This window comes from Etheostoma spectabile, chromosome 6 (assembly GCF_008692095.1).
Source record: "Etheostoma spectabile isolate EspeVRDwgs_2016 chromosome 6, UIUC_Espe_1.0, whole genome shotgun sequence".
Classification (NCBI taxonomy): domain Eukaryota; kingdom Metazoa; phylum Chordata; class Actinopteri; order Perciformes; family Percidae; genus Etheostoma; species Etheostoma spectabile.
In genome coordinates, this window is record NC_045738.1 from 13693758 (window position 1) to 13710126 (window position 16369).

The window sequence follows — 16369 nt, forward strand, 5'->3', positions numbered from 1 at the left end:
TCATATCTCGGGTCCATCGTTTTCAGTAGCTCTTTATCTTTAGCAATGTGATAGGACACGGCTTTAGTTATAGTACACACGGCGGGTAAGGCAAGGCAAGGCAAGGCAGCTTTATTTGTATAACAATTCAGAAACAGGGCAATTCAAAGTGCTTTACACAATCATTAAAACAGATAAAACACAAGTACAAACAGTTAAAAGTCATAAGCATTAAAAATCAATAAGACACAGAAATAGACAGTTAAAAACAAAATAGAAACATTAGGACACAAAACACAAGAATAAAAGTTACAGTGCAGCATAAGAAAGAAAGAGCATTAATTTAAGAAAGGCAGCATCAAAAAGGAAGGTCTTCAGCTGATTTAAAAGAACTGAGAGTAGCAGCGGATCTGCAGGTTTCTGGGAGTTTATCCAGATATGAGGAGCATAGAAACTGAAAGCTGCTTCACCCTGTTTGTTCTGACTCTGAGGACGAAAGTAGACCTGTCCAGATGACCTGAGAGGTCTGGGGGGGGGTCATAGTGTAGTAGCAGATCAGAAATGTATTTGGACCTAAACCGTTAAGGGATTTATAAACTAGCAAGAGTACTTGAAATCAATTCTTTGAGACACAGGAAGCCAGTGTAAAGACTTCAGAACGGAGTGATGTGATCCAGTCTCTTGGTCTTAGTGAGGAATCGAGCAGCAGCTTCTGAATCAGCTGCAGCTGTCTGATTGATTTTTTAGGGAGACCTGTAAAGACCCCGTTACTGTAGTCAAGTTACTGAAGATGAAAGCATGGACCAGTTTTTCAATCCTGTTGACACATAAGTCCTTTAACCCTTGAAATCTTCTTGGTGATAGTAGGCTGACTTTGTAATTGTCTTAATGTGGCTGTTAAAGTTCAGGTCTGGTCCATGACTACACCAAGATTTCTGGCTTGTCTGTGTTTTTAACATGTGTTTGAAGCGAGCGCAGACTTTTAATCGTTCCTCTTTTTTTCCAAAACAACTACCTCAGTTTTTCCTCATTTAATTTCAGAAAGTTCTGGCACATCCAGGGTTAATTTGTTTGATGCAGTTAGTCAGTTTTGTATTTGACTATAGTCCCTTGCGATAAGGTTAGTAAATTTGTGTGTCATCCGACTAACTATGGTAACTTATTTTGTTTTCTCCATAATCTGAGCCAGTGGAAGCATGTAGAGTTAAACAGAAGAGGCCCCAGAATGGAGCCTTGCGGAACTCCGCACGTCATATTTGTACGCTCAGATGCATAATTACCTATGACACAAAGTAATCCCTATTTTTAGGTAGGATTCAAAACAGTTTGTACTAAGCCAGAAAGTCCTACCCAGTTTTCCATCGGTCTAGTAATATGGCATGGTCGACCGTGTCCAATGCAGCACTGAGATCAAGTAATACTAAGATTGAAATTTTGCCATATCTGTGTTAAGGGGGATGTCATTAAAGACTTTGCAAGAGCCGTTTCAGTGCTGTGGTGTGGTCGGAAAACCGACTGAAAGGTATCAAACTGTTGCTTAGTGACAAGAAATGGTTGAGTTGTTGAAAGACTACTTTTTCAAGATTTTACTTAAAAACGGAAGGTTTGTATTGGCCTATAGTTGTCATTAGTGACTGTCTAGGTTGTTCTTTTTTAAAAGTGGCTTGATACTGCAGTTTTCAGGGCCTGTGGAAAGATACCTGAAAGAAGAGATGTGTTCACAATCTGTAGAAGATCAGAAGTCAAACAATTGGAAACATTTTTGAAAAGTCCCGTTGGTAGAATATCAAGGCAACAGGTCGAGGTTTTCAGATGTTGAATAATGTCCTCCAGGTTTGTATGGTTGATCGTGTGAAATTCTGTCATATTGGAACTAGTTTTGCTTGAACACTGTGACAACACATATCCTGAACTTGATATGGAGGCACTGACTGTTTGTCTAATCTTCTGAACTTTGTCTTTGAAGAAGGAGGCAAAGTCATTGCAGGCCTTGGTAGATAAAAGTTCAGATGCTACTGGTACTGGAGGGTTTGTTAACCTATCAACAGTAGCAAACAAAGCACGTGAATGAAGTTTGCAGTGAACTTTGTTTCGGGGCTGGAGCTTTTTCGGGTTGTCGATGGCTTGTGGCTGGGGCTCTTGCAGCGCGCAGTTTCACAGACTCTTCGTATTGCAGTTTGTGCCACTGTTTAGGTGGTGAAAAATATGTAGTGCTTCCACCCCTGGCTGTAATTTGTTTATGGCACTCCTTACATATAACGTGCATTTGTTGCATCTGATACTTTGACCGAACCATCTCCAAATTACTGAGCCACTGCTTCTTTTACTAATTCATCCTCCGTACGCTCCGCAGACGTTGTTGCTTCCTCCATGTTTGTTAAAGAGTGTCTATTCCTGCCCCTCCCCCCTCTGTGTATGAAAAAGAAGGGGCGGGGGCGCGGGGAGCAGTGCAGGGAGCGCCAGGTCAGTTGCTTGCTTGGAGGATCACAGCGTAAATTTGAACTATATTGATATATGTGATATGGTCTAATTCCATATCACATAAAAAAATATATCGATATATTTTTTATATCGATATATCACCCAGCCCTACGTGTTTGTAATTGATATTTATTCATATATGTTTGGTACTGGAGCAAATGCATTAATGTGCAATGCTGTTGGTCAATAAGAAACAGACCACTGCTCAGGTATGTTTAGTGTACAGTCAGTGGAATGGAAATGCATGGATCGTGTTACTGTAGCTGTAACTGTATGAATCCTCCAGGCTATCACCAGGTGAGGAGGTCCGGAGGGAGAACACCACTAACCCCACCATCTGCAAACCCAGATAACACAGAGCCATGTGGGACGCAGCAGGGCACTATCAGGTTATCTTGCTTGTGCCCGGTTTGTGTGCCTTAGCAGTAAGGAGAACAAGGACATGCGGCATGTATATTAGCCCACCGTAGGGATGTCTGGAATAGCATGCTGGTTGATCTTCCGGCTGAGTGGCAGGTTGGTTCAAAGCTGCAGTCGGCAGCAGAGAACAGAGGGAGCAGAATGTTATGAACACATTTAAATAGTTTAAGAGAGACAGCAGATGCACTGCAGGATGCATTGCTTTCTCCATCTTTCCCTCTCTTCAGAGGCCACCGTGTATTTAGCTGCCGTGGTGCTGACCATAGGAGTATATAATCCGCATTGCCACACTCAGAGTAGCAATGTTTTCTTTCTGATCTTTGTTTACTGCTATGTGGTATTTATCACACAAATCTGATGGAAGAACTGTTGAAGCCACAGGGAAAGTTAAACTCATGTTAAGAACAGCCTTAAGGTCTAGAAACTGAGTATTTAAAAAACAACTAATATAAAAACAAATGAGATGCCACACAACATCAGTTCAAAAGAAGTATGCTTGACACGGCTGCATTATTCAGACTATTATGGTTGTGTGTGTTCTGGAACCAGCAAATTCAACTTCTGTGGGGTGAGGGCTAATGGTTTTGCATAAAGATCCAAAACATGACATGAGATCTCATTTTGCTTGTTGAAAATGCTGTTTGTTGTTTCTCTCTCGACGCTGAGTACGTAGGAAGAAATGAAAGCCTCCCTTTGTGAGTTGTGTTGTTTCTTGGAGAGGTATCCAAGCGTGAACCAAGCAGCTGGTTTCATTAACCTCCTGTCCAGACGGGATGCAGGGGAGTTGTGGGGGCCGCCAATTTAAATGGTAACCTTCTGAATATGCAGTCATACGCATATGATAGTAACTGCAACTTATCTGCCATGCTCAGCCACGTCCATTGAATAATGCTGTATGGTTTCATGTCATTTTATTGACAGCAGATAATGGCTTTATAGATGGAACAGCATCTAGATGTCTCTACTTTTTCCGAAAGCGCCATTGAAGAGATTATAAGTATGTATGTCACTGCCGTATACGTTTGCGTGTATCCAAACTTTAAATGAAAGTCAAACGTTATGAAGCCCTGCGAGTTAAAGTCTCCCAATAAATGACCCACAGTATCTGTTATCATACCAGCCGCTGTGTGAGACAGTGTTGAGATACAGCCTTTTTCTAAACTTGAACGCTAACATGCTCATATTGACAATGCTAACATGAAGTATCTATAATGTTTACCAAATTCACCATCTCCTTTAACATGTTAGGATGTTAATTTTTACTAATTAGCAGTAAAAGAACAGTTGAGGTATTTGGTCATAAACCAAAGTATTTGACATTTAATCTGACATTGAATTTTAATCTGATAGTAAAGCTAAATCAAAAGTTAAGGAAGTTAAAATGTATCAGAATGGGGACAGGCATGTGTGTAACAAACCTTATGATTCAGTCACTTGTTGTTGAGACATTTTACTCAAAGCCACAGGTCAACCACATGGTTGTACTAGAGGAATAGTCCGGAGATCCCCAAAGTCATTAGGATTCATATTTTGGGAATTATGATTATCTTAACTGGTGAAATACAGTATTTCAGGTGGTAGACCAAAAGAAATGCACTGCTGCATCCTCTAGAGGAACGCTGCTAGTATGCCCAATTGAAAACCACTGCTAATATTAAAATATAAATCAGAGCAATTCTCTATTTATGTTTCCGTTACAGAGAGCAGACTTGGCAGTGGCTCCTCTCACCATCACCTACATGCGTGAAAAGGTCATCGACTTCTCAAAGCCCTTCATGAGCATGGGAATAAGCATCGTGTATCGCAAACCCAATACCACCAACAACGGCTTCTTCTCCTTCCTGAACCCCATGACTCCTGACATCTGGGTCTACATCCTCTTGGCCTACCTGGGTGTTAGCTGTGTCCTTTTTGTCATTGCCAGGTAAGTCGATAAGTTGCATACCATTTGTCCTATCAGTCCGTCATACATTTCTCCTTGAGGTCTTTCAATAGACATAGTAATTTACTCGGTTATCATTGCAGCCTAAGATTCGAGTACACCTGCCAGTTTCTCATACTGTTAGCTGCTGGGCAGTGATCAAGGCAGTTATGTCTGCATGGGCTCTCTACAGCCCTGCAGTGGGAGGGGGAATAGAAGAGAGATCTTCAATTGAGATTCAAAGTTCTATTCATGCAATTTTTTGTTTCCTGTGTGATGTCTTTGGAATTTGCAATGCAGTTTTAAATGACACGCCTTAAAACAATTGTTTAAAAAGAAGATATACTTGGTGAAGCACAAAAAAGGATAACTTCATGATCATATTCAGCAGTACAAAGAGAAAAGATATACATACCTGATGCAAATCTAATTTCATCAAAGGAGGCTATTTATAGTTGATTATCAGCATTTGCATACTATTTTTTATATTCCTGGCAGTAATAAGCCATAAAATTATTATGGATGGAAATTATTTCTTTGATTGGCTAAAAAGTATCTCACTTTTTTCGGGGTTGTGAATATGATAAATATCCGGTTAGTATCATTGTGAATATTTCCTCCTGCTTCGCATGCAAAGTGGTCCTTGAGGAAGTTCTAGAAAAGCCGGCACTGAAAGGAGTTCTGGGGCTTGAGAGCAAACAGCTGCACTCCTCGATCCTCATTCGTTGTTTTTGAAACCAAAACAGTTCTGGAATGACTTCAAATAAGCACAAAATCATCTTAAATTGTTGCATCAGATTTGGATGTTGGCCGGCCTAGATAGCTGAAAGGCTGCATCCCTAAAAGTGCATTGAATGAGCATAAAACATACATTGCTTAACAATAAGAGGGTACTTCAGCACGAGCAGGTCATTTTAAGTGCTGGACAGAGGGGTCACTTTGGCTTTCAAAAGCTTTGCTGCACGATAGTACTTATGTTGCAAGGTACCCTTCCAAAAGCACATTTCAGTCCATAGTTAGAAGTTAGAAAAATGACATGTTGGTGTGTCATTTTCAAAGAAAGATGACACAGCCTAAAATAAAATATGAAATATAGCATAGGTTAATGCTATGGTGGCTGTGAAAACTGCTGCCCTTTATTTTCATATATCTGCATATACTTAAAACTAAGAATGATTTAAGAGGATCTAAGGAGAGTATATATTTTATCCTCTCATTCAACCCATGACTCCTGGAGAAATACATCTGAAAAGAGAGAGATGAAAAAATAAGTTGCTGAGTACAGATTATTAGAAGATTCTTGTAACTTGTCTGATAAGTATTTAGACTCCACAAAGTGTGTAATGATTCAGGTTTTTCAACGTGTATACTTATCTGTCAATGTAACCTGGTTTCGGTAGTCTGTCTAGACTGGTATGTGCAAAATATCTAAAAATAAGTAAGTTTTTTTGTCATGTTTTTTATTTAGTTTTTTCTCTAAGTGATTGGAATTATGGGTTTACTAACAGTTCTTTTGCAATGAATTATAAAAGCAAAAATACAAATAAATCAGTTTGAGGATCCATGTATATTTCTCATTTGTCTGTCTATGTACAGCCTTAATAAGACATTTAAAATAACTTACATAGCAACAATTTGTTTTTATAATGCACCTGTCAATACATTTATTTTTAGCCAAATATGTGACATGTAAGTGTCTTTGGGTATTAAAATCTTGCCAATCAACATACACTATTGATGCAAAATAGCTGCATATGAAACAATGCATAAGGGAAAGAAACACTACAGTGTTATTTGGATGTGGCTATAAATGTACAGCGCAAATGACGGGAAGTATTTTAAAATCTGATGATTGTACATGTTTTATAGACTGAGGTAGGTGTAAATTCAATATTTAGCTTTTTGTTTTGTTTGGACACCAAGCCGTTTGCAAAGTGCCTCTTCTGCTGTAGGTGTGAGCTGTACTGTACGTGTAGGCTGTATTCTTGGCCGACAGCTAATGTTGTTTACCAGACAGTTTTTTAAAGGAATGTTCGCCACGCAATCTGAAGCAACCTTATGGCTCTACATTACAGGCTTTTTTTTTTTTTAGAAATTAGCAGAGAACCAGGGATGTAGCACTACTAAATTGTGTCGAAATTCCTCTCAAAATAGTGAGGGAAAAAACCCTGCTCTTGACTTAATTTGTGGTTTGATTAAGCCATTTTCATATGTAGTTTTGAACTGTACAGAAAGCCTCTCCTATTTCCCATGTCTCTCCACTGTCACATATCTATTGACCAAAGCTTTCAATTTAAGATTAAAGTAAAACAAAATGAGACAGAAGGAATTCAATTAATTGGTAGGAAGAACCTCATTTATATTAACAGCTGTCCACAGCCTCGCTGATGTCTGCAAACGTTATAAGGACACATGAATGTTCAGATGAACACTTTCAGGGGCAGCCTCTAGCTCACCCACTAAGTGCGTGCAACCCAAGTAGGCCGCAGCCTTTTGCAGCGGCCCGGGCTCAAGTCAGACCTGCAGCCCTTTGCTGCATTTCATCCCACCTTTCCTGTCTATCTACTGTCACTATCTAATAAAAGGGGAAAAGCCCCAAAAAAATAATCTTAAAAAAGAAACATTTTCAGATGAGAACACTAATCAATATTTTATTTTAATGCACAATAAGTAAACTTAGGCATGCCAACATTGAGGAAAAGTACCCTCTTATTGTCCATCGGTTCAGATGTCTGATTACTAACTAAAAAGAGATTATTTGAATGATGCCTGGAAACGACTCAATTTTAGAGTCGTTTCATGATTAACCATCAGTCTCTTGTGTGTGATTTAAATAGACTGCTGACATATCAGAAATATTTCTGAAGCATGTAATTAGATTGAAGTGTATCTATCTTGAACAATATACAGTACATTTCAATCAATTAAAGTTTTCCAGAGATTTATAACAACAGTCCCTCAGAATTGATATGCATTCAAGGACTCACCATTGTGGGTAACAGTGTTGAGGACAAAACTGTAGTTACTTACTGTATCTGTTTTTTTTTTCCTTTCATTAGTACTTTCTACTATATCTTATCAAAATAACATATATGCCACATTTCTTGGAGATACTATCTGGAGTCTAAGGGATCCAATTGTACTCAGAGCACTCAGAATAAAGAGCCAGAAAAAGATTGTTCACATTATATAAACACATTTCAAAAGGGGAAAGTAGTGACATTTAGCATGCTTTATCTCAGAATCTGCCTCTGAAAATGGCTTGTGCAATAGTGCATCATCCTCAGCAGGTGTCAAACTAAATGGTACAGATATAGAAAAATGCTTGCTTTATGGCTTTGCGCGACTTCAAGAGGAGTCTTCATGCCTCACATTCTCAAACATGACATTTCATAGCCTCTGAAAAATTGGATTTCTGTGTCTTGTTGGTCAACTTTTATATAATGTATATAAGAAATAGTTTAAGGTTTTTTGAGTTAAGGTTAAACCAGGACCAGTTGATTTAAAATTTTTTTCCATGTGACATTTAATAATAGTTTTACACTTAAACCATGAAACCAGAGGCATTATAGCATATACAGTGCTGCTCATAAGTTTAGGATCCCATAATCAAGTTGACTAAAAAGAGGAATAAAAAATATATTTTTTTGTAAATAGATCTTAATGCGTTAATTTAAAAAAATAAGGAGAAATCCAACCTTTTAAGGACACCTGATTTTCTTTGTGAATGAATAGATGTTCTTCCATAAAATACAGGGGGCATAAGTATATATGCCCCTATGTTAAATTCCCATAGAGGCAGGCATATTTGTATTATCAAAGGCCAGTTATTTCATGGATCAGGATTGGGAGGCATCCTGATAAAGTTCCCTTGGCCTCTGAAATTCAAATTTCCGCATATCATCACATATCCTACACCATACAGAGAGATTGGCATGGGATACTTTCCATAAAATCATCTCTCAAGGCAAATCAAACCAGCTATTAGTCTAACTGAAATAAAACCATGCCAATCTCTATTTATGGTGAAGGGTGCGTGATGATGTGGGGCTATTTTAATTCCAAAGGCCAAGGGAACTTTGTCAGGATGCACAGTATCCTGATTTATTATTTATTGTTGTGTTTTTTTTTCTTCCTCCTTGCCTAATCTGTGTTAATGTTTGAATACCATGTGATGTGATCTTTTACTGCAACCTAAGTTCCCTATGGGGACAATAAACATGAACTAACTAATTTATTAAATAACTGGCCCCCTGTGTTTTAAAGGAAGAACAGTTTTTATTTACAATACGTTATTCATTCACAAAGAAAACTGGTGTCCTTAAAGGTTGGATTTTACCTCATTTTTTAATTAAGGCATCAAGATAAATTTCCAAAACATGATTTGTTTTTAATTCCTCTTTTTTAGTCTACTTAAGCATGGACAAGTAAACTTATGAGCACCACTGTAAACACAATAATAGCAATAATTTCTTTTGGGGGTGGTTGGTCATATTGTTGCTTATTTTATGAGAGCACACAAAATCATTAATTTAAACAGGCACTACTATAGTTAGTGTTTTTATGTGAACAATGGATGTTTAATTTAAAAGCTGCTGCCCTATAATGATGAATACACAGAAAACTATCACCAAACTCTGCATTTTCTCTCAGCTTTACAGAGCTTTTTAATTTTTAATTTCTTTCATCACATTGTTTTGGTGTTCATGGACCACATCTTAATTGTCAGGTTCAGTCTTACGCCAGAAACACACCGCATGCTGAAGTGCCATGAAGCGGAACTATTTTCATTCCGGCACCCATATTATCCAATCTCTCCAGCCACACTGGCTGTGACCATCGCAAGCCTCAGAGAGAAGCACAGGCATTTCAGTGTCACCAAAATGATGCACTGAAATTCACGTTGCTATTTGCTCCTGTAGATACCGATTGTTTAGGCAACAGTGCCATATTAATACCGGGTTTTGGTACCCTGCGTGTGATCAGGACCAAATCTAGGCTTCACGGCTATTTGTGGTGCTTTTGCGTGCAGTGTGTTACCGCTGTTACTGCTTTAATCAATACTGTATTCAGCAGGAAGCTGTTCAGTGATAAAGCTCTGATAAAACGATTAATTGCTGGCTGCCCAGCACCAAATAATAGCCAAACTAAATGTACGACTACGAGCCAGATATTATTCTTACAAGGAGGTGGAGACCAAAACAGAGTCAATGTTGGACATTATCAGGTGGCCATAAACAACTTTAAAATAATGCTAGCAATGACCTGCTCTTTATTGACTGGACATGTAAATAGGCAAATGTTTGCTAGCATGTTTGCCATAAGAACTTCATAGAGTTTGTCAAGGTTGTGTTTATAGCTTGTATTGCTGCCGCCATGTGACTTCAGTTAATGCTGCTTTAAGTACTGCTTCGTAGATCTGCTGCTGTTCTGGAGTCTGGTGCAACTATAACTGTAGTTGTGTTACTCCAAACCATAGACGGAACTCTAAAATAGCTTTAACTCTCAGAATAGCTCTCAAGCTAAAATAATTCAGTTTTAGAAATTCTTCTTGAGGAAGGAAAGGTATTCATAAAAGACAAAGATGATGCAATTCTTGCATTTCCTCAGATCTCATACCAGATAAAGTTTTAAAACAGTTTTCCAACTTCCTTTCTCGTTCCCAGGTTCAGCCCGTATGAATGGTATGATGCTCATCCTTGTAACCCCGGATCAGATGTGGTGGAGAACAACTTTACCCTCCTCAACAGCTTCTGGTTTGGAGTTGGTTCTTTAATGCAACAAGGTTTGGTGGCGCACACATCCTCTTCCTTGTCAGAAACAATTCTATCACACCACCCACCCCTCCCTCCTTTACCTGTGCACTGCTAGCTCCCTCTTTCTGCCACTTTAACTGACAAGCTCCATGATTTCTATTCTGTGATAGTTTCACAAGACATTTACCTGTCAAGAACAACTGCAGAGCTCAGCCTTACATGACAAAGGAAAGCTGTTGTCACCTACCTGCTGTTTAAAAAGGGAAGAGTAGGTGCCAGCCACTTGTCAGAGATTGTCAAGTAAGGATGGAAAACATTGCTGCATTAATTTCCCCCATAACACAGTTGCTGGCCCTGCTCAAGAGCTATCTGTATGTTCGAATGAAAAGGGTAAGTTGAGGAACATGTCTGACAAATGCAAGCTGTCAGCCATGCTACGCTGGCTGCTGTGATGTTTTTAGCGCCATATGACTTGCACTGAGAGTGACCCACTGTAGAGAATCCATATGTCTCACTCCTAACTGCCCAACAAGTAGCCCACCAATTAATTGTCACTGTGATTTTGTTTGATGCTAAAGTATAATTCTGACACCAGTAAGAAAAACAATAAGCTAATTATTCTTTAAGAACAAAAACCCAACAAGTATTACCAAATCCCACACCACAAAATCAAGTCTCCCTTTTGACTAAAAAATCAAAAGGGATATAAATAGGTTTTCATTTGCTAGGCGTCCCTTAAAAGGGATAGGTAAGCAAATGAAGGCCCAGAAATGACATAATGAAGTCAACTGTGGAGGAAAAAAAGACTCAAGTAATAAAATGCTTAACCTCTATGTAACAAGGCAAATCAAGGAGGCTTAGTGGGACTCAGCAGTGGATCTTTGCCCATAGGATAGCAAACACATTCAGCAATTCATTAAGCACAGAAGCTCGGCAGCACTCTTGTGAAACTGCATAGCAGCTCTGCCAATTTGCCAGTGCGAGCAGAGGGTTGCAAGAGTAGCAGCAAGGTGCTGGGAGGCAGAGGAGTTGGAGAATAAAAACAAAATGAGCTAGTTAGTAGTCTTTAATATTAAACTAAACTGGTTAGAACTCCCTATTATAATTTGTATCATGGCTCACAGGTTTTTCTCTCAATGCCTGAGCTCCATGTATCTCATATTTATAGTAGTTAACTGAAGTTGCTGCTAATCATTTTTTTATTCATAGATCCTTGAGTACAAATATTCACACCGGAATATCAACGTTAATGTGTAGTTCAAGTGGGTTCTCTAGCATCTGAATTATGATTATGGACATATGTTGCATACTTCCTTATGTTGCATAACTGCTTCTACATGATTTTTTTAAATCAAACATATCTTGATATTGATCTTTAACATTATTTGTCTCGGTTTAAAATTGACAGACTGATTTTGGCTTTCCGTGACACCCAACCGTCACACATGCTGCATGGAGGTATCTGCAGCGAGGAAATTTTTTTCTGTGACACATAAACAGACATCCTCTGCCTGTCTGCCAAACACAGTGACAGCAGCCGAGATGGAAGCCATTTCCTTGACATGTTTAAAATGCAAATGGATGTTTGAAGGGATCCAAAAAAAAAAAAAAAATCTACCAGCTTGTCTGTGGGAGGGAGGTGTCATAGACAAGACAAAGAACGCAAAATATGTGGAGGTGCAAAAGCAAACACTCTGTGTACTTCAAATGCATCCTGGGGGTCTCAGTAGGCTTTTACTCACAACAAACATATGTCTGATCATTTCCCGTAAATTGGTTTCCCTACATAAAGTAATTTCAGAAAGTATATTTGATTTATGAGCCGACTTATTCCCAATTCTGTTATTCTCACTGACATTGTTCCTTGATTTTCTAAAATACATTTCTACTCTAAATATTACCAAGATGTAGGGCTGCAGCTATCGGTTATTTTAATAATCAAGTATTCTACTGATTATTCCATTGATTAAATCAGATTTAGTTTAATTGTAGAGCAATAATTTGAACAAGCTACATTTTTATTGCCTACATTTTTTCTCAAAACATTTTCTGAAAAGCAATAACAACCTCAACTAAGACATACATTAAACATACTTTACATAAATATTAAGTTGCAAGTTGTGCAACTTAACTTTCAGAACTACAAGTTTCAACCTGAGACTGATCTGTATATAAGCCTATATATAAATATTAGTTATATTCAACCTATTTTCATGTATGTATTTGATTACAATGTCATACAGCTCTGTTAGTGAACAATGTAACGTTGGTGATATTGATTAAAACCAAACTGATATAATGTTGTATGGTATATAATGCCCTCAAAAAAAAACAAACTCTCATAATCGTCAGTTAATGCCACGTAGGGAGCCATGTGATTAGTTTATCATACAGGCTCTCTGAGACAGTAAAGTGTATCTTCTAAAGCTCCTTTTGCATGTCTTTTTGAGTATCTTCTCAATTGACTCAATTGAAAATGCTGATTTCCCATAATGATATTTGTACTGTTTTGTACTGTAATTGTCTTCATAGTTGTAGGCACTTATGTACAGCATTCATGTGAACACACAGTGCAGCAGTCAGTGAGATAGATTATGTTTTGGTGACTGAAATAGTATCAGTATTGTCTTTCCTGAAAGGACATTTGTATTTCCTTGGTTTACAAGATATGAGTCCTTCCTCAAGGAAATGTATGGCATTTTGACACAGTTTTATGTCCCTGGCACCATATGGCTGATCGGCTTTTTGTATTTATTAGTGCTCTGATGCAGCACCATATACTGTTCCCTGCTGACAATAGCACTTTATAGTGTGGAATTCAATTGAGTTACCCGTTGCTTCACTCCATTTTTAGTGCAAGCAGAGAATGCATCTGGATCTTCCTTCTGTGAAGTCATAGTGAATTAAGGGATGCTAGTGTCATACCTTGTTTGCAACCATGTAACGTCTTTGTCAAACGATAGAGGACAAATCCAATCAAATTTGGTAGAAGAGGTTAAAGAACTGACCACTCTGCCCCCCCTTCTGTGGGCTTGTTACTCTTTAGAATTGCCCTCATAAATCTTCTCAGTAAAGTAACAGAGTGCACAAAGCGCAAGGGTATTTTAAAGGTTGTCAGAGATGAGATATAAAGTAACTTTAACACCAGTCAGTGAGCCATTGTAAACATAGTATTACTCAGCAGAGGACCACTCAAAGTCAAGGCTGATGCTGATGTGTTCCGTCAGTCTGGCTATATGGACTATATCTTGGATTTATCTTGCTTTCTATTTTATATACTGTATATATATTCTATTGTATACATCTGGTAAACCTGATTAGGTGTGAAGTAACGTAATAAGAACATGAATTATAGTTGTGTAAATCACACCTGCTATGTCAAAAAGCTACTACAATGTAATGTATTGGTTTTGCTAATTTATATATGATATGACATCACACATCCTACATTAACACTGGTTCCATGGATCAATTTGTATGCCAAGTGGTTCTTCAAATTTCCGACAAGAGTTTTGTCTGCAAATGCTATTAATTATCAATAGCTCAATCTGCATTGCTAACCTAATGTTGCCATGTTTAAGTAGCAAGTGTTGAACAGTAACCTAGCTGTATATTGTGTATGAATCAGATTCTTAATGATAACTATTAATGGAGCATATACTGGGCTTACACCATACTAGAAAAAATGAAATTAGTTTTTTTTTATATTCCCTCAAAAGCTGTTGATCAATATATTTTCAATAAAAACACATTGTTATCAAGTTAAAGCTCATTGCAACATCTAATAATAGTTGTCTTTGAGTGTGATTGAGGACATATTGAGTTAATTAAAGTTATTGCTGTCAACTCTAAAGGCTTACACGAGCTGAGAAAGGCTTTTGTACTTAATGTAGAAGCCTAAGGAACACAGAGTTTACTGGTCTGATCGGCCCATTCTGAATTATTTGCTCAGAGTTTGTCTAAACTGCCAAACTGGCTTCAATATCCTCTTCCACACTGACAGCGCCTTGATCAACAGCAGTGGTAGTGCCAAAAACATTTGAAGGCTAATTAACAAAAACGCAAGTGATCATGTTTCTGCATTTGTTTAATTCGGTAACAGTGTTGGCAGGTACAATTTTAGATAATTGCTAGTCTCTCACTTTGTGTTGTGTACAGGCTCAGAACTGATGCCCAAAGCCCTGTCGACCAGGATCATCGGTGGGATCTGGTGGTTCTTCACACTCATAATCATATCCTCGTATACGGCAAATTTAGCAGCTTTTCTCACTGTGGAGAGAATGGACTCGCCTGTGGACTCAGCCGATGACATCGCTAAGCAAACCAAGATTGAGTATGGTGTGGTCAAAGATGGCGCAACCATGTCTTTCTTCAAGGTATAGTACACACAATAAGGAGTAGTTGTTGGTGGGTCAAGCTAATTTATCGTTATAAAGTTTTAAATTAAAAAATACTAGTAAATTACTGAAGGTGCAATGTGGATATTATTGAAATTTGTTTTGTCATGTACTGTCTTTTACAGTGTGCAAACAGCCATATTGTAGTTAAAGCATGGCAAGTAAAAACGTGAATAATAATTACAATCTTAAAAATAATGTTCTGTATGAAATTACAAAATCGGTTGAATCTTAGTTAAGTTGACTTTGTTAAAAAAAAACTTTTCTTTCTATATAGTATGCCTATGCTTCCAAAGAAGAAAAAAAATCTATATATATTTCCAGTTAGATCTTAATTCCCACAGCAAAGGCAAATTCTTCAGCTTCTCCTCTTCTCTACACTGTTTGATGTGTTCCTCCATAATGATTTTTTTATTCCGAAGTTTCAGCATGCCTGCAGGGTCTTTGACTTTATTTTATTATTTTAAGCTTTGCTTTAGATGCTGCTGCTACTGTGATGCTGAATAACACATGTAACAGAGTTACACTTTCTCCAAGAAAGAAAACGAAAACACTGCACATTTCCATTGAAGGCAGTCCATAAGTTTATGATATTCAATAGCAAGATAGTAATAAATTGATCCTTCCAGGGCATCTGCTTGCCCTAGTTTTTATGCCCCCAAAGATTGTGGCGTAGTAGATAGATACTAATTACAAAACTGCAAGATTGTTCACAGACATGACATGCCTGACTTCAACTCAACTTGTTGACAACTTGAAAAGAAATCCACCTTCTCTTCCTCTGAAAAGCCATGTAATAGCAAGCTATTTTAGACCATTTCAACGCACTGTGATAAATCGTAGTTGGGATCGTAGCATCATAAATAGAAGGAGTAACAGGTGTTTAATTACCTCATCAGAGTTGTATGGCTAGAGTTGCTTCTGGCCCCCTTGCACTTAAAGAAAGGCCTGATGATGTCAATTCAATAAGGCGGAGAAGCATGATAAATACTGCGGAGCCAGGGGAGCAGATAAAGGCTTTGCAGATGTATGGATTGCACTGGATGGATTCGGTTCTAAACTCATGTTTCAGTAACATTCTAAAGTATTTTTTTCTCTGAATTCTACTCACATTTTTGCCTACTACTATGTTCTAACCGTTTACATAGAAACGATCATACGTACATTTAAATGCCCTCTGTAAATAGACAGTATTACATGCTGCCGCTGGTAGAGGCAGTACATTACAACTCAACCTACTTTCACTTAACTACGGTGCTGTAAAGTCTAGACTCAATCAGATCTTTGTGATCTGCTTAACAGTACAGTGGAACGTTTGCCTTTAAGAGAACAACAGTAATAACCTAATATACCATAATTACTGAGATAAAACTACATTCTTGGTTATATTTGCACTGAATAACGCATTCAATAAA

The 16369-nt window shown here is 38.0% G+C and overlaps 1 protein-coding gene across 1 annotated transcript in view; it reads left to right on the top strand.

Moving 5' to 3' along the window:
- grik3 (glutamate ionotropic receptor kainate type subunit 3) overlaps positions 1–16369 on the top strand; it is a 104197-nt gene that overhangs the window by 81381 nt on the left and 6447 nt on the right. Inside the window, exons 11-13 of the mRNA XM_032517423.1 lie at positions 4581–4804; positions 10468–10586; positions 14716–14933. Coding sequence (XP_032373314.1) covers positions 4581–4804; positions 10468–10586; positions 14716–14933 — 561 coding nt within the window. The remainder of the gene's footprint in view (positions 1–4580; positions 4805–10467; positions 10587–14715; positions 14934–16369) is intronic.